The 18,960-nt window shown below is 44.1% G+C and overlaps 1 protein-coding gene across 3 annotated transcripts in view; it reads right to left on the reverse strand.

Moving 5' to 3' along the window:
• ZNF800 (zinc finger protein 800) overlaps positions 1–14,822 on the reverse strand; it is a 44,113-nt gene extending 29,291 nt beyond the window's left edge. Inside the window, exons 1-3 of one of the 3 annotated variants that reach the window (XM_083182859.1) lie at positions 14,669–14,818; positions 3,243–3,340; positions 2,993–3,101 (exon numbers count right to left, since the gene is read on the reverse strand). In XM_083182859.1, the coding sequence (XP_083038985.1) occupies positions 2,993–3,101; positions 3,243–3,293 (160 nt within the window). In that variant the 5' untranslated portion in view covers positions 3,294–3,340; positions 14,669–14,818. Of the gene's footprint in view, positions 1–2,992; positions 3,102–3,242; positions 4,538–14,668 lie in introns of those variants that run through there. The other 2 variants (XM_083182862.1, XM_083182861.1) reach the window with 2 other exon arrangements.
• Positions 14,823–18,960: the final 4,138 nt, after the last annotated feature.

The following is an 18,960-nucleotide window of genomic DNA, read 5'->3' on the forward strand; positions in this document are numbered from 1 at the left end:
CAAACAAATTTACTAGATTGTAATGACGAGGTTAGCAAAAATCTTGATAGTGGAAACAATGTAGATGTGGTCTTCCTAGATTTTGCTAAAGCTTTTGATACAGTACCACACAAGAGGTTGATAAATACAATGGAGGACATGGGGTTAGGGGCAAATGTCTGTAGATGGGTAGGGAACTGGCTGTGTAATAGAGAACAAAGAGTGGTTGTGAACAGTGCCGTATCAAATATGATACCAGTTCTAAGTGGAGTGCCACAGGGTTTGGTTCTAGGGCCCATTTTGATTTACATTTTTATTAATGATATTGGGATGGGGTTACTCGGCAATGTATCAATCTCTGCAGACGAAACAAAATTGAGCAGAGTTATTACATCAATAGAGGATGTCGACACGCTTCAAATTGATCTTGACAACCTAGATGAGTGGGCAAAAAAAATGGAAGATGAGGTTCAACGTGGACAAATGCAAGGTCATGCACCTTGGGAGACATAACCAGTGTGCTAGTTATAACCTAAGCAGGGAGGCATTGGGTAATTCAGTACTCGAAAAGGATCTAGGAGTCCAAATAGATAACAAACTGGGGTGTAGTGCTCAATGTCAAAGCAACAAAAAAGTCCTACATAATTCTAGCATGTTTTAAAAGGGGCATGGAAACCAGGGACTCAAAAGTAATTTTGCCACTGTACAAAGCATTGTTTAGACCTCACCTTGAATACGGAGTACAATTCTGGGCCCCACACTATAAAAAGGACATCATAGAATCAGAAAAAGTCCAAAGAGCAACAAAATTAATTAGGGGAATGGAGAATTTAAGCTATGAGGAGAGATTAAGCAATTTGAGACTATTTACATTAGAGAAAAGATGTTTAAGGGGGGACATGCCCAACATATACAAATATATCAGGGGCCAATATAAGGAACTGTCCAACACCCTTTTTACTGCTAAAAAATAATCTAGGACATGAGGGCACGAGTTTAGATTAGAAGAAAAAGGTTTTTGTTCCCTTAGTAGAAAAAAAGTCTTTACGGTCAGAGCAGTCAAACATTGGAACTCTCTTCCTGGAGAAGTTGTATCGGCAGACACAATAAATACATTTTAAAATAAGGTTGGATAAACCTTTATCGGTTAAAAACATCCATGGGTACAAATAAGAAACAATTTGTCTTAAAACATTTCTAAACATACTATACATCAAGGGATAAGCTATTAAAACCTAAGTTGAACTACTATGTAACTATGTAATATCAAAAAATGTTCTTAGCACACGGGAGAGAAAACTTTCAGCAGTAACAGAAATGGCTGCTACTAGTTGAGGACTAGATAGTACTCTAATTGATTTATGCAGTGATGGCATTCCTATGAAAAGGCATTATTTTTAAGATAGATAGATAGATAGATAGAAAAAACACTTGTATTGATTCAATATTATTCACCAATATTGATTCATACGAAGCTCTGAAAGAGCATTAGCCCCCACCAGTAACCAACAAAGCCATAAAGACTGATCAATGTCTAGTGCAATGGTTCCCAAACTTTCTTGAATCCCAGAGCCCTGGGAGTATCAACATTTTTCTCACAGCACCATCAGAAAAAAAAAAGTTTTATTGACAAACATGGACTTATGAATGGCAGCCACCAGCACTAGTTTTGCCTATCACTTTTGCGATAAATAATTAGATATGGTCCTGGACCACCAAACTGAAGCAACACTGCAAGAGCCTCTTGCCTAGGCACACAGTTTGGAAACTAACACTCTAGTGTGTTGGTACTAGATAGAACTTATTTAATATTGAAGTCACTAAAGTGCACCATATGTTGGGCCTAATTCAGACTTTATTGTACGGCTGTGAATTAGCAGGCCGGGGGATTATTGATAGACTGTGCATGCGTATGGCCATCCTGCAATCAAGTCCTGCTACTTTTTTGATCGCTTGCCATATGCAAGGTGATTGACTGAAAGCTGGCGTTCGGGGGGTGGTAACCTGCCATTTTCTGGCCCGATCAACCCGTTTCTAATCGCAGCCACCAAGTCCTGGGCTAATCGCAGACTGAACACACTGGAAAAATCATACGATGGTGAGCGACTTGCGCATGGATTGCAGCTTATAGCAATCCAGATACTTTTCGCAAGACATGCATATCAATTCGCAGGCTTGCATGGAGTGGATTGTCACTCTGGTAGGGTGAGTTATATCTGATTGCAGGGTTCTGCAAATTAGCAGCTGTGCAATCAGGTCTGAATTAGGCTCATTAATCCAACGAGAGAACCCATTAAAAGAAATGTGATTAGCATTCATGGCCATTTTTCCCATTCAATTACTGACAACCTACAAAAACCTACCATCAAACACAAGGAAAAAGAAAAAAGTATTTATGTTGCTCCTAGGCTGGGGATGTTGTCCTGAGCAGTTGACCTTTATTGCTTAATGTAAATTATACCAGACAAATAAGACCATAAATTAGATAGAACATAGAACATAATTGCGAGCTTGCAATCTAAATTCTACCACAATCAAATAGGACAGTGAGAGAAAACCAAAGCAAATATTTAGCGAACACAAACGCCACACAAGTGGACCCCTGGTCTGAATGGCAATGCTAACACAGGACACAGTATTACCAGTTTATAAATCAGATTCAGATCAGTATAACAGGAACAAGTTTACACAACTCATATTACTTACCAGACCACAATTTTATCCAAATACTAATTAACATTCTGGAGCTCATTTAACAAAATGATGCAATTATACAGTATATTATTAGTAGATGGTGTCATAAGGGACGGATGGGACTCTACTTCTTAATATAGCACAATGTGTATACTGAAAAGGGTGGAGTTGCCAAAAGCTATTACTTCATAAACTGTACACATTATCCAGATAATAAAAAAAGCACTCCATACATGCCTTTCTATACATTTCACATTCTAAAACTGATGTAACTTCTACCATCTACAAATAACATCAGTGAACACAAAAAGAGGTGTACCTGAAGCACAGGAGCCATGGTGAGTATGATCAGTCTGACAATACTTGTCCCTTAATGAGATTTTTTGTGTCGGCATGGTAGTTTCTTCTGTGTCCATTTCAGGTTTGCTCTGGTGAAAAAATGAAAACACTAAAAATGACAAATGTCCATTTCAAATTTTACCAACACAACAAATCTATAACTCAAACACACATGCGTTTTGTAGTCACATGCAAGGATGCAGTTAAACAATGAAAAACTTGCAGAATACCTTATTGCGCAAATAGTGTGTCTTCCGAGGTGTAATGTAATTTTTTTCCATGGTTTAATTTAAGGCAAATGCAGAATTACTAAACTTGCTGCGACAGACTGTAAGAGAAAAGTATATTTTATGCAGTCACCAAGAAACAGGAGTTCACTATTGCCAAGAGATGATCCAATGGGTTTAGCTGAAAGTATTGTCAAATACAAAGGTCTAAAGATTAGGTATTACTATGCTTTATGGTTCGTCTATAAAAGTGGAATATTTTCAGTGCATTCTAAGTAGAAAGGGAAACCAATATACTATCAAGTGTGGTCACCAGCAAGGATCTATTGATCTTATGCCGTGCAATGTACTCAGTCCATACAGCAGTGAAATATGCAAGATACGCGACCACTATACCAAAAGGAGAGCAAAGTAAACATTCCGCATGTGTTGTTGGTCACTCAATTTTATTACAAGGTTGTAAGTTAGAATAAGGATTGGCAAATGTAATAGAAAACATATACAAAAATTAAAAATACTGTTACATTGGAAAGTCAAGACAACTAGACAGCATCAAATTAGTGAAGATAAAAGGTCATACACGGTTATAGTTTTTCTAAAGGCGCAATCAGACCAGCTGTACACACATTGGTAGCCAATTCCACAGATGCCGTAGCCAATCAGGCATCGCACATAGCAAGCAAACTGCACAACAAATTATTCCAGTGTGCATTCATTTTCACTTCCAGGTTAGCCAATGATCTATCAATTTTATGGAAGGCATCAAACCAACTTGTTAACTGCAGTTGTTCTTTAGAACATGGAAATCAAAGCTAATTAATATAAAGATGATAATGGATCATAGCCACTAAGCCCAAAATATATAATAAAATGTAGATGTGAGCTGGCAATGGAAGGAAAACAGTTACTGTGTGAGATACAAATAAATTATCTAGTCTGGAAATCTCACTGTGACCAAAACTTACCCTAATGAAGGCTTTTTCCCAAATGCTCATCTAAAACCAAGTCTAGTCTTAAGGCCCCCATACATTAGTCCGACTTGTCCTAAGGACAAGTCGGACCTGATTTCCCCCTGCAGCTCGGGGGACACACGATTTGGCACTTGATGTGCCAAGTTTTGCAAATAATACATCGCATCCGATGTATCATTTGCAACTCCCGGGGAGCTGCAATGTGGAGCGAGCAGGGGGGCCGGGGACATCGAGGTGGCGGGCGGGGGATGCTGCAAGGCGGCTGGGGGGACGGACGCACGCCGCTTGTAGTGCGGACGCTGCGGGGGACACAGGCGGCAGTAACATAGAGCCGGGCGGGGGGAGCCGGGAGCTGTCAGTACTGGAAAAAAAAAAAAGCCCATACAATGAATGGGCAGCCTGTGATTGGCTGAGCGGTCTTTCAGCCAATTGCTGACAGGCTGAGAGAGCGCTCAGCCAATCACAGGCTGCCCATTCATTGTATGGGCTTTTTTTTTTTTTTTTCAGTGCTGACAGCTCCCGGCTCCCCCCGCCCGGCTCTATGTCACTGCCGCCTGTGTCCCCCGCAGCGTCCGCACTACTAGCTGCGTGTCCCCCCCCCCTACCCGGACGGAGCATGACAGCTCCCTGCTCCGGCTCCCCCTGCTGCCCCCCTCCCTCGCCGGCGTCTCCCGCCCCCCTCCCTCGCCGGCGTTCTCAGAGTCCCCACGGCTGCACATAAGATTTATCTTATGTGCAGCCGGTCCGACGTCCCGACTCTGACCCGATGCGCACGGGACCGCGCATCGGGTCGGACCGGGTGTCAAAACCTGCGATTTGGTCCGATTTCACTGCCCGATCCATCTGGATCGGGTGAAATCGGGGCCAAATCGCATAGTGTATGGCAGCCTTAAGATCTAAATGCAGCTATTTGGGGATTTTCTAAACTCTCCTACTCTTAACACTAAGGGCGGTATTCAATCTGGGATACCGTTTTCATTCTGTTCGACAGGAACTCGACAGTAGAAATTCAATGTTCCGACTGTTGAGTGTCGGAATGTCCAAGGTTTGTCGAAATTGGGTGTGAATTCGACAATCCGCGGCCGTTTCCAACAAAACAGATCTGACTTGTTTTAGTGTCAGATCTGCTTAGTCAGAAAATACATTCAATGCTGTCAGAAAAGGTTGACATGGCTAAGGTCGACAGGGCTGGAAGGTTAACACAAGCATTAGGTCGACATTCAAAAGGTCGACATGAGTTTTTCCCGTTTTTTTTTTTTTATAGCCGACAGGCGGTTTCTCATACCCTACCATCCACTAGAGCATGGAGGGAGAATATAAAGGTGTACTGAGCGCAGCAAGGCACCGTGCCCGAAGCATGGCGAGCAGACTCATAAGGTGTCCATGTCGGGACAAGAAAAGTGAAAAAACACTGTCGACCTAATGCTTGGACTGACCTATTTTAGTTGTCGACCTAAGCCCTGTTGACCCTTTGACCCATACCCCCATTAACACCTCAGATACTCACTTTGCTATCAAGGCCCTAAGAAGAATACTTTGGAAATCATTAGGCCATTGGAATTAGCGTAGTCCCCAAAACCCTTTAGTACTGTAGATGTAAAATGCATCAAGTGTTGAGAGGATACCCTGACCAGTGATGTTAGTCATTTATTCATTCATATGTACTCCCTCTCCTGCAAATGGGGGACAGTATTTAAAATATTTTCCCTGGGATACTGTTCTAATATCAACCTTTTACTACAAAGTGGAAAAATTTACTTAAAAAATGTCTAAAATCAACAATAAAGTGTGAAGTAAAGTCATGTCTAATTTATTAATTTCAAATGAAAAAGCTTAGGAGTTCTGTTTAACTAGGCAAAATATAAAAATACACAGGCGATACTACAGTAAAATTTGTGAATACACATTTTGAATAAATTGTTAGAACAATATACTAGAACTTCCCTTGTCCAGATAGAAATGTATCATATCATTTGTTGTGTACATTTATTCAGTGTCAAAAACATGTCAAAATAAATCCTTATCCTCAATAAATTGGTGTTTATTTCATTTCTTTGTCTCTTTGTTGTAAAAGGATTGAAGATTCAGGTAGTCTTTCCCATGCACTGCAAAGAAACTGGATTGTTTTTCAAAGGAGATATATAGAGGGGAAAAGTTCATTTCCAGGGTGGATATAATTTCTATTCTGATAACCTCCCTTTACTTGTATGTTTTTCTTTGTGGATGTAGAGTATTCACCCCCCCCCCCCCCCCCGTAAAAAATCCATAGAGAAAACCTGCCATTATTTTATGTTATTTTTGGGCAATTCAATAGACACATTTTCATAATAAACACACATGAAAGCAATGTGTTTTCGCTGAAAAGGGGGCTAGATCTGGAGAGAGGGGGGAGAGAGAGGGGGGGGGGGGGGGGGAGAGAGAGAGAGAGAGAGAGAGAGGGGGGGGGGGGGGGAGAGAGAGAGAGAGAGAGGGGGGGGGGAGAGAGAGAGAGAGAGAGAGAGGGGGGGGGGAGAGAGAGAGAGAGAGAGAGAGGGGGGGGAGAGAGAGAGAGAGAGAGAGAGAGGGGGGGGAGAGAGAGAGAGAGAGAGAGAGGGGGGGGAGAGAGAGAGAGAGAGAGAGAGGGGGGGAGGAGAGAGAGAGAGAGAGAGAGAAGAGAGAGAGAGAGAGAGAGAGAGAGAGAGAGAGAGAGAGAGAGAGAGAGAGAGAGAGAGAGAGAGAGAGAGAGAGAGAGAGAGAGAGAGAGAGATGCACCAAGCTTCAAAAAGTTATCGAGTGGACAGTAATAAACAAACAGCCGATTAGATCCTAACTGTTGGTGCATCTGGCCCAGTATGTTGATGCCATATGGTCCACATACATTTGGTTGACATGGTCAAAAAGTAGACAGCAATATGTCAACATGAAAATGTTGCAGAGAGATTTTCAGGGCTTTTTCCATCCTTTTTGGAGTTTTTCACACTTCACTCCCAATGTGTACTCCGACTGGGAGCAAAAAACCTGGCCTGAAGTATTGTGAGTGATGCAGTACACTAACATGTTCAGATGTCGACGTTGACACAAAGAAAAGGAAAAAATATGTTGACCTCTATGGGCAGTATTCAATGAGAAAAATTCTCCGTGTTTTATGGAGAATTTGTGCTTTGTTCGCCTTGGACGGAGCATTTTGCTCTCCAAAAGCGAGCAACCCTATTCAATGTGAAATGTTCTCCGTCTTTCTAAGTGATTTTCTCCGTGTCTCTCCGTGTAGCAATTCTCCATCTTTTGATGGGGAGCTGGAATGTGAACTTTTAAACTAAAAGGTTTTTTATTTTTAATTTTGGTGTCCAAAAAAATCAGGTTTTTTTTTCTGTGAAGGGGGCATGTTATTTTTATTCATGTGCTTATAGCACATGAATATATATTTAATTTAAAAAAAAAAAATTTAATTTTTTTTTTTTTACACAGTGCAGCCAGCAGGGAGCCGGAGCGCTCGAGCCGCTCATTAGATATTCATATATTCACTGCACCCGATCGTTAATATGCACGATCGGGTGCAGTGAATACTGGGTCCCCCGCTGGCTATAGGGGGGGCAGCCTGTGCTGCCTGGGTCCTGGGGAGCCACCTCCCCTCACATTCCTCTGGAGCAGCCAGGGAGACTTTAATCTCTCTGGCAGCTTCCGTCCCCCGGCTCCCTGAAAGCTCCCTGCCGCGGAGAATTTTCTCATTGAATACTGCCCTATATGTGACAGTATGGATGGTGTAATGGTAAGTAGAACTGCCTCACAGAACTGAGGTCATGGTTTTGATTCCCGCCATGGCCCTAAATGTGTGGAGTTTGTATATTCTCCCCATACTTGCGTGGGTTTCCTCCGGGTACTCCGGTTTCCTCCCACAATCCAAAAAAATACTGGTAGGTTAATTGGCTCCCAACAAAATAAGCCTGGAATGTCTGTGCGCGCACATGTGGTAGGGAATATAGATTGTAAGCTCCACTGGGGCAGGGACTCATGTGAATGTTCAAATATTCTCTGTGAAGCGCTATGGAATATGTGTGCGCTATATAAAAAACCGTAATAAATAAATTTAAAAAATAATAATGTGACAACCATGTGTATGTTGGCCTTTTGGGGTCGATTTAGACATTGGGTCAGATGCACTAAGCTTCAAAAGTGATAAAATGGAGAGTGATAAACAACCAATCAGCTCCTACCTGCCATGTCACAGACTATATTTGAAAAATGTCAGGCAGGAGCTGATTGGTTGGTGGTTTATCACTCTCTATTTTATCAATTTTGAAGCTTAGTGCATCTGGCTCACAGTCTTTGAGCTATAACTACATTCATCTGTCACTGTTTTGTGTTGCATCCATTTCAGAGTTGACTCCCTGAAGGCAGCATCATTTGGAGCACTGCGAGTGACATCTCAGCCCCATATCTGCACATGAGCAGTGTAGTTTCTGTGCATGCAAGGATCTAGAGAAATTATCAGGTTTACATATATCTGGGAATTTTCGGCTCAAATTCTTAAATGGAAGTGGTTCTAGCCACAACACAACATTAAGCCTACACCTAACATTGACATGTACTACCGACATTGGGACTATTTACAGTCACAATGAATGTCAACACTTTCAACTTCAGTCTATAATACTGAAATCTCACACACACACCATTCACCTTCCACACTCATCACCAATTATCTCTGACATCACTTGCTGGATGTTCTAGGACTATCTAAAAATTCAAAATGCCCAATAATGAGCCACCCAGGTGGCTTTTTTTTTTTTTCAACCTCTCTTTCAGGCCAATTTTAAATTAGGGCCAAAAAAAACATTGGGTGCCAAAAATGGTGATTTTTTAGGTTATCCGAATTGGATGCCCGAAAAAACCCCAACGAAACCACAGTTTAAAAAGCCCCATTTTTGTACACAAATAGGTCTGTTTTCAGTTGTTTTACTTTGCCTTCCAGAGGCAGGGTATGTATCAGCCTAAAGAGATACATTGCTCAGCCATATATTGCTGAGTAATATATTGCTCAGTTTCTCCTTTTCATCAGCGACCAGAGATGGTCGCTGATGAAAAGGAACCTCAGTCGGCAGTGCCGCAGAGGTAATCAGCTGGTCGCAGGAGCGATTAGAATGGGGCAGAAAACGGGAGCGCGCACCCGGCGATTTATCGCAAGGGCACACTCCAATCACTGACAATATGGTCGCCAGCGACCATATTTCCAGCGATTTCAGCCCCTATCGCCCCCGTGTGTACACAGCTTACAGGGATAATTGACTAGCCCTGTAGCGAGATAATTAGCTATGATCATTGATTGGGGGTAATAGAATACCCGCCTTACTGTTGCCAATGTCATTCTTCTGTCCTTCAAGTCTGAGGCCAGAGGGATCATCTTGACCTTCCCTCTCATTCAACCACATTCAAGCTATCTGCCATTACTGCTGCTTCTATCGCCACTAGAATACCCTTCTTTACCCAAGAGGTGAACCGAATTTTCATTCATTCTCAACTAGCCCTTGGGCTAGTTCAATCTTCTGCTGATATCTCACCGGATCATTGGCCAGTGTGTACCAGAGATATGTTTGTGAACTGCATCGTTCACAGAAATATAACGTTGATGGCCGATAGATCTAAAATACCACCCCTTCCCCTGCACCAGAGCTTGTGGTGATTGACAGCTAAATGCATTGCATTGGGCCAGTTGTGGGATCGAACTTTGTGTATATATACTGTTCGATCCATCATTTAAATATATATGCAGATCAATTGATCGGCAGAAATATCTAAATGTGTACCCAGCAAAAGTCCTGGATTTTGTAGGATTATAGTTAGGTGTATGATCAACCAATAACACCAATCAGGTGATAATGATCCCCGTATGGGCCACAATTAATGTTTTCCAGATCCAGTGATTTTTTGGCCAGATAAATGGTTTCTTACAATCTATTTGACTTGCCCACACATCACAGATTTATTTCAGTGATTGGCAGATTTTTCCCATCTAAAGATTGCATCTTCATATCTGGAAAGTGCCCATACATCACCTCAATCGATTGTCATTTCATATGTTACTTCTTTTCATAATGTAAATAGAAGACGACGAAATGGGAATTCCCCACACATGTAAAAAACAACCGCAGATAACACCAGATTATTAAACAAGTTTAAAAATCTGATTCAGCAATCGATTGGCGATCCCTATTAATTGTTGATTGGGATTGCCAAAAGGGGGAGCCCACACATTAAAGAATAATTGTGACAATCGTCTCCAGATCTGAGGATTGTCACAATTAATTGCTGATGTATGGGGCCCATTAGGTTGAAATACAATCACTGACAAATAGAAACAACTGTGTAGAAAACTGGGCAAGGAACAGCCAAACTCTGCTACATAGGTGAGGCTGTGGAAGACTGTTTCATGCCAGTCTATACACCATGTCACAAGTTAGTTTTACTGCATCTGCAAGGTCTCTCCCACACAAATAATTCACAGCAGATTGCGGTTTCAAGATTTGATATTAAAGCAGCACAAATAAACTGGCAATATTGACAACTGTAGATGCAGCGCTCAGCCAAGGAATCTCAGGCCCATGTACACCCATCTACTGTTTGGAGAAGTCTGGTCAGAAGTGGTCTTTATGGAAGAATTGCATCCAGAAGTCCATACTTTTGATCTGGAAACAAGGCTAGGGGACTCAAATATGCATGAACACATAGGAACTGGGGTGGAGAAAAATGGTAGCAGGAGCTAATGAACTGATGTGCCAAAAGTTGAAATATTTGGCTATAACAGAAGAGAGTTTGTCTGAAAAAAGGGCTGGAGAGAGGTGAAATAATGTCTGCAGGCAACATTAAAGCTTCATTGCATGTTTAGGGCTGTATTTCAGCCCACAGAGCCTTATCTCAACATTGAGTCTGTCCATGATTACAAAAATAGACAGAAGGAATTGATTAAGCACAAATCTACAAAACATCTGTGGTTAGGTCCCCAAGATGATTTAAACAACCTTCCTACCAAATTCTTTCAAAAAAGTGTATAAGTAAACCTAGACGATGCTGTTTTGAAGGCAAAGGGTGGTCACATAAATATTAATTTTATTAAAGGCTGGACAGGAGGTTTGAGCGGCTTTCAGCTCAAAGCCGCCCAGTGTGTATGGCACGGCGATGAGCGCTGCTGCGCGCAACATCGCCGGTAAAGCTGTTCATCTGCTGGTTATTCCAGCAGATGAGTGGCTTTCAGGATGGCTTTGCATTGCGCTCTGCTATGCAACGCCCCCCCTCCCCCCCCGGGGGAAAGCCACTCAGTTTGTATGCACTGAGCGGCTTTCCCCGCAGCGATTAATGCGGTCATCGCTGTCCATACACACTAGGCATAGTCGCCCAGTGTGTATGGACCTTTAGATTCATCTTTATTCATTCACTTTGCATTTTGACTGACCTGCACAAAGCCCTGACCTCAACGCCACATTGAGCACCTTTGGGATGAACTCAAATGGAGATTGCAGACCAAGCTTTGTCATTCAACATCAGTGCCTGATCTCAGAAATGCTCTACAGAATGAATTGGCACAAACTCCCACATAAACACTCTTGTACACATACTAAATTGTATGTAAAGCCTTCCAAGAGGAGTAGAAGCTGTTATAACTGCAAAATGGGGACCAAATCCATATTTGAGTATACGGAATGTTATTACAGACCCTGTTCGTGTATTGGAATTTGTTGCGCTATATAAGAAACTAAATAAGCTTATAATGATATTGATGAAAATATTAGCGCCAATATTGTGATTATTGGCAAATAACCCTATCACTATTTTGATCTGGTGAACATCCCATAGCCATTTTAGTGCTGGACACAGGAGCTGGTGGCATCTCATCACTGCTAGGCTACTCAGCCAGGAGGAATATACCATTGCAAGCAGAAGAACCTGGTATTGCACGAAGCCTTATCACTAATACATATACTATATTACATATACTATAATCTGTGCACACTGGCAACACTGAAGGTCCCCATACACTTATGGAGCTTCTCAGGAGCTTCCCAGGCGGCAGGATTACATGTACTATACTGCATGCGGTCCTTTAGCGTGTTGGTTTATCACATGTGCTCCCAGAGAACCTATGTGTAGCACTTGCTATATAGGGTCTCCAATGTGCATGGGAGCGCTGATCGAATCAGAGCACATCTAAAACATATGCGATTTGCCCAATTTCTCTGCTGGATGTGTCAAACTTGGATAAAATTAGGCATAATGCCCGGTACACACCAGGACGTTGGTGCTCATGAGTGGGTCACAGGAACGTACAACCCGCTCACGAGCTGACGGCGCCGCCGACCCGCCGCAAAAATGACCCCAATGTGATTGCGATCCGATCGCGACCCCCACCTACTACAATGGTCTTTTCTGAGATCCTACCTGCAGCAGGTAGGATCTCAGAAAAGACCAAATGACCCGCGGGGCCACGCATCGGATCAGATCAAAAGGTCAGCGAAATGGCTCAAAACACGGCCAATTTGCATTCAATCGATCGAGATCGTATCTAACTTGGCTCGTTTTGGGCAATATTTTCCTGGTGTGTACCCCACATAATTGAATGGCCAGCTTAAAACACCCACTATACATGCCCTATTAAGATAGTACTCTGAACATTAATGTTCATTATTGGCTGCAGTTACGTCATAACACAAGCAGGCTACATTGTAGGTGTATGTGCCATTACTGAGCTGCACCTGCTGTTATAATAAAAGTGGATATTGCACTCACTAACTATACAGATCTGGCTGTGGATGTGCTTTTACTAACTTTGGCAGCAGTAAGATCATTTGAGACGATTGCAGTGTTAACAGGTGCATTGCTACTGTATGTGAACTTGGAGAGCTCTCCCTTTAGCAAGCACTTGATACATGTAACATCTTACAAGGTCTAAAACAGTGTTGCCTTATCCCTTGTACAGTATATTATGGCAGGCCACATAAGGGTATAAATAATTGGGTACTTGTGAGTTATCTGGACGCCCGATTTTTTGATTGTATGCCTTAAGTTAAGGCATACAATCAGATGCGATGCGATGCGATATCGCATCGCATCGCATCGCATCGCATGCGATATCGGATGCGATGACCCGATTTTTCCATAGGAATCAATGTTAAAATGATTCCTATGGAAAAAGGGGTCCTTTTCATACCCCTACTATCCAAGTGGGCATGGAGTTGGATATAAACCTGTGGCGAGCGTAGCGAGCCACCGAGCCCGAAGCGTGGCGAGCGAAGCGAGCCCCGCGAGGGGACGGTATTCCGTGTCCCCTCGCGGGGCTCGCTACGCTCGCCACGCTTCGGGCTCGGTGGCTCGCTACGCTCGCCACAGGTTTATATCCAACTCCATGCCCACTTGGATAGTAGGGGTATGAAAAGGACCCCTTTTTCCCATTGAATTCCATGTTAAAATGGACTCAGTCCATTTTAACATTGATTCCTATGGAAAAATCGGGTCATCGCATCGCATCGCATCCGATGGTCGCATGCGATGCGATGCGATGTGCCCGATCCGACCCGATTTTCAAATCGGGCGTCCGGATAACTCACATGTACCAATAATTGGTATTGGTATTCGAACTCTCAATCTGAGGATTGTGCTAATATAATTTTCAGATATTTGGTACTTTTGCTGTTATTGTAGGTTTATTAAATATAAACCAATATTGCATCTTGTGGTGTAGTGTGTACAGCATATTCACCAGTAGATTCTTGCATAATATTTTAATAACAAAACTTTTACTATGGCTCTATAAAGTCACACACCACAGCCCATGTGCTGAACTTTTAGGCAGCAATAATAGGCCGACCGGTAGGTACTGGTTATTATCATCTTATAAATCTTATCATCCCAGCACTAGGAAGCTAGCAGGCCGGTGCTGCGGTAGCCATGCACAGAGTAGCTGTGGATGGAGCGCTCTGCATATGGCTGTATACAGTCCCTGGCCGTGCGCTCTCAGCCGCTCTCACCATTGCGCACAGAGGCGGCACACACAGAGCCGCAGCGCCCGGCTCCAGCAGCCCGCATCAGGGTGTACAAAGCAGGTGTGTGTCCCCCCCATCTCCTGCGCTACAGGCAGCAGCGATCGGTCGCAGCCACCCAGCACCTGCTGCGTCCCAATCCGCGTTCTCCTCTTGTGTGCGGGAAGTGGCACAGGCTGCATGGAACCCAGCCGGTGCCATCGCAGGCAAAGCCGCTGCTCTCCGGAGCCAGATGGCAGCAGGTGCAGGGTGACCGGCCCCCGGCTGAGCGGTGCAGGCATGAGAGGGGCCCGGGGCCACCGGCGGAGGAGCCGGGCGATCACTCAGACAACGAAGGCCAGGGAAGGCGAGCGCGCTGGGGCGCATCAGGCGCAGGACGCGGCGGTGGCGGAGAGGGCACAGGGACGGGAGGAGGCAGCGGGACATCGCACTTTCGCCGCAGCACGGGGATTACCTCAGGCTCTGCGGATGGACCTCGGAACATGGCTCAGACCGGTGCGCAACCAGGACAGCAGCCACCGACGCCGCGCTCTCACCGTGCGCAACGCCCCGCCAGCAGCAGCCCGACACTACTGCTGCCCGAGGAGGGAGGGGGAGGAGGAGACAGCGCGTCATCAGGCAGCGCCTGTGCAGGGGGCCAGGGCACTCCGATTATACACTAGGCGCACGGCACCGTGTCCCGCGTGAGGCTGCCGGTACCGGGGAGCACAGGGCGCCTCATCCGCCGGTTCCACGGAAAGGCGAGGGGGCGCGATTGACGAGGAGAATCCTCGCGGCGTCTCCTGTACGTACATAGCGCGCCCGTGCAAGCCTGCGGCGGGGAACCAGTGACAGCAGCCAGACAAGTCACCGGCTCCCGCTGCCTACAGCCGGCACTACGCGGCATCACAGACACGGGGACGCTGCTCTAACATGCACGAGGCAACTTCGTATTGTAGTCCATTACATAGGGGTCCAGGGCAGTCTACAGCTGTAGAGCGAGTCAGGGCGGACATTTGTGGGTAACAATAAAAAAAAAACAAAGAGAGACAATGAGGATTTAGGTATTTAGTTCATAAGATGCACAGAAAATATGCAGGTGGTTATTAGTGGCAGCATTGCCGCTTTCCTTTGTAAAGCTGGGTAGGTACTTATGTAATATTTGGGCTCCCGTTTTTCTTATGAGACCGCGTCCGCTCGCCACGCTTCGGGCACGGTGGCTCGCTGCGCTCGCCACACTATATAAAATCAGCTCCATGCGTAGTTGGATAGTAGGGGTATGAAAAAATGGGATGCATTTAACATGGGAGCCCAGATAATACATAAGTACCGCTGGGTATACACTGGGCATTGTCATTGACGATATCGGACATTTATGATCTGGGGTGGGATTCTCTAATAACCCCCGCTGCACATCGCCGGCATTCGCATTGTTAATAATCGCATATATGCAGTAACTTATGCGATTATTAACTCAAAGGCGATGACCGGCTGTGAGGGCTCCATTTCCTCCTCCCTGCACCCGGAAGCTGTGCAGAGAGGAGGAGGTCACTGGTCCCGGCAGCACAGCAGGAGGCTGCCCGGTGTTAATGGCGATTAAATATGACCAGAGAGACAATAAGTGAAAAGCGCAGGTTACGTAATAAGTCCGCAACCTGCGTACCCTTTATACCTAACTACATGCGAACAAAACGTAACGCAGCGTAGCGTACCTTTGACTGTATATTGTACACCAAGAACCAATACCTTAATAAGAGATTCCTTCGCAGTAATTTGTCTCTAATCTGCGAATATACCTTTAAGGACAGTGTCCGTAATATACCTTTATCGCTAAATGCGAATAACAGACACAAACCACAGTATAGAAGTAAGGAGATAAGAACTCCATAAAAAGGTTGCATTTAAGTCCCTAATGGACAAAAGGGGGGTTACAGGAATAGAAAATACAGGTTTAACAAGTGATACAATATGCTAACAATGAATACTAAACAGGCTCTGCTAAGTGGAAAGAATACAGATACAAGACACAACCAGCCAATCAATACAATAAGGATAAATACCGTTAATGCAACCGTTACCCGTCTCATTAAATATGCGAAGCGCAGTCCGGTCAGAGCTCACTATCGTTCAGGGCTGAACTATAGTCCGGTAGACAGTCAGGGAAAGGTAGATGTGCCGAAGAGACTTTGGCTGCTCTGGGTCGCCTATCTTATAGGGTCAGAAAGGGGAGGTCAAAGGCCGTTCTCATTGGTCAGAGGTCGTATGTCAGGTCAGCTGTGATTGGGGGGTAAGATGATCCACCTGGTTTGGCTAGGTCCAGGGGAGTGAACTTTAAGAGTCCTTTGTTTGGTGGTTTCGGCGTCAGCAGTGATAAGAACTGGTTTCATCTAGATTCCTTTGTTACATTCTTTCAACAGAAACTGTCCCTGGAATATGGATTATGTCCATAACTGTCGAGCCGTGTATATTGTGAAATATTCGCAATGACCGGAATACTACGCATAAGAAACGGAACGGAACGGTACTAAACATGATACAGACAGATGTATGCAGGGCTAACTAAGCTATGTGTGGCGTTCTAAACTTTAACTATATTTTATTTAGTGTCAGTATGTTATTATGAATTTATGTGTGATAGTATGGCTACTCTTCTGGTCCACTTTGTCACACATACTCGGGTATGGAAACTTTATTTGCGCAACTCTGCGAACCAAAATGGCGGCCATACTATCCTAAAATGGCGTGTGTGTAACTCGACTTCCATAGTCCACCCTTTAACAGTAAATATAAAACTGTTACATAAAAAAAAACATTTTACACGACAATACAGAAATTCATAATCCTAACAAAGAAATTGGGATCCATGAAATAAACATATAAGGGGAGTAAACCATCTGCTCTTGGCCGATCCAGGATCACGGATAAACGATGGGCCGCATTTATCGAACAATCTACTCAGGGTCACGAAGGATAATGTACAATTTTGGGATAAAAATAAAAACGGGTGGTTACAACATATACACGTTTTTCAGATATGGCATCCTTTGGTAGGTATTGTTTGTGACAACAGACCCTTGAACTCTTTGTTGTTTTTCTTTTTGGTATGCTTTTAAGTATGATGGTATTATCACTATCAAACATCCGGTCCTGGGTAATGTGTCAAGTTTATAGATTCTACCTTGACCTAAACTGGGACGGGTAACACACTCTCAGAACTCTGTATCGTCCGTCCAATGCCTGGCAGCAGTGCGGCGGCGGTATCCTTGATTTTGAAGATAAGAACGGATAGTGGGGGGGGGGGGCGAATAGGACCCACAACAATAGAGAAAACTGAGAAAGGAAAAGATTTTTGTTAGTGATCCTTCCAACCTGTTACCAGTGGGGTGTGTCACAGTCCCTTTTGTAGCTTGTACAGGTTGCTTGACCTTAGCTGCTCTCCAGTCCTCCCGAAATGGTGCCTCTTAGCGATTTCTTTCTTTCGCCCTCGAGTGTCAGGACCTTCTGGCTTTCTGTTCCTTTGGCAGTAGGACGAACGTACCCGAATCTCTCTCTCTGCGACTTTGTTATTGAGGTAGTGCTGGTCAACAAGATTTGGGGTGGTTCTTTCCAAAGGTCTATCAAGCAACCTGTATATGGCAAAGCAGGGGAAACAACAACATCTCCTGGTTCATGGTTATGACAGTTCACAACAGGTGTCAACAAAGTCCTTTTGCTGCAGTTTTCCAGGTGTGGATACATCACTTGCATTTGTGGTCTAGGATCTCCTTGTGGGATTACCATAACCTGTGGCTGCCCGCCATGCAATGTTTCGATGGGGACAAATGAGGTGGAGTTCTGTGAGTGATTCTACTACTACAAAAAGAGATTATGGGGTGTACCATCAGTCCCTGAAGGTTCACACATGACTTAAACCTTTCATATATATATTTGCTTACTCAAGGGTGCTTCTGGGCTGCCATATCTATACACACAAACGTCAACATATATATATATATATATATATATATATATATATAAAAAAAAAAAAATAAATAACTTAAATGCTTCTAGAGTGGACTGTACAAAGCCAATTTTGTATTACCTGCAGAGGATCCTGCTGGAGGAGGGATGTGGAGATGGCTCTGTGGGAACAGCCGTTGCAGTTTCTTTCCCCCAGACAAGTAAGGCATGATCCTGTCGTCTTACCTGTCTGTGGGCACACTAGTAATTTCGGACTAATTTTTTCCACATACCTTCCCTGTCAAGACAAGTCAGGCCATGGGCTATCTCTGTCCTGACAGTTTGGCATGTTCTCAGAGTCACTGGTTTTCCTTGTCCATCTTTCTATTCCTGTCCACATCCCTTCTCCTTCCAGACTGCTTCTCCTGCAGGGGACACAAATCTTGTATTTCTATGTGAATATACTGACATTTACAGGGGGAACACAAACATTATCCGCAGAGCGCATGGCTCACCCAGCTGCCTTGCCAGCATGTTCATTATCAAGTGACACTGAGTCCTCATCGAAGATGTGGGCTTTACACTTGATAACAGCCACTCTGTCCGGCAGCTGTGTGACTGTCAGAAATCTTTTAAACTTACAACGCTTGCGCCACTGGAGTGCCAGCTACTGAAACAAAACATCTGAGGCGCCATAGGGCCTAAGATCTTCTGTATTACCCCAACAAACATACTTGGAGTCGGCATGAATATTGGCTGTTTTTCTCTCTCAGCTCGCAGTACTACTAATGAGACTGCTGTTGCTGAGTGAGACGTCCAATGGGTTCA

The sequence above is a fragment of the Crinia signifera genome, chromosome 4 (genome assembly GCF_055691185.1).
Source record: "Crinia signifera chromosome 4, ASM5569118v1, whole genome shotgun sequence".
NCBI classification, from domain to species: domain Eukaryota; kingdom Metazoa; phylum Chordata; class Amphibia; order Anura; family Myobatrachidae; genus Crinia; species Crinia signifera.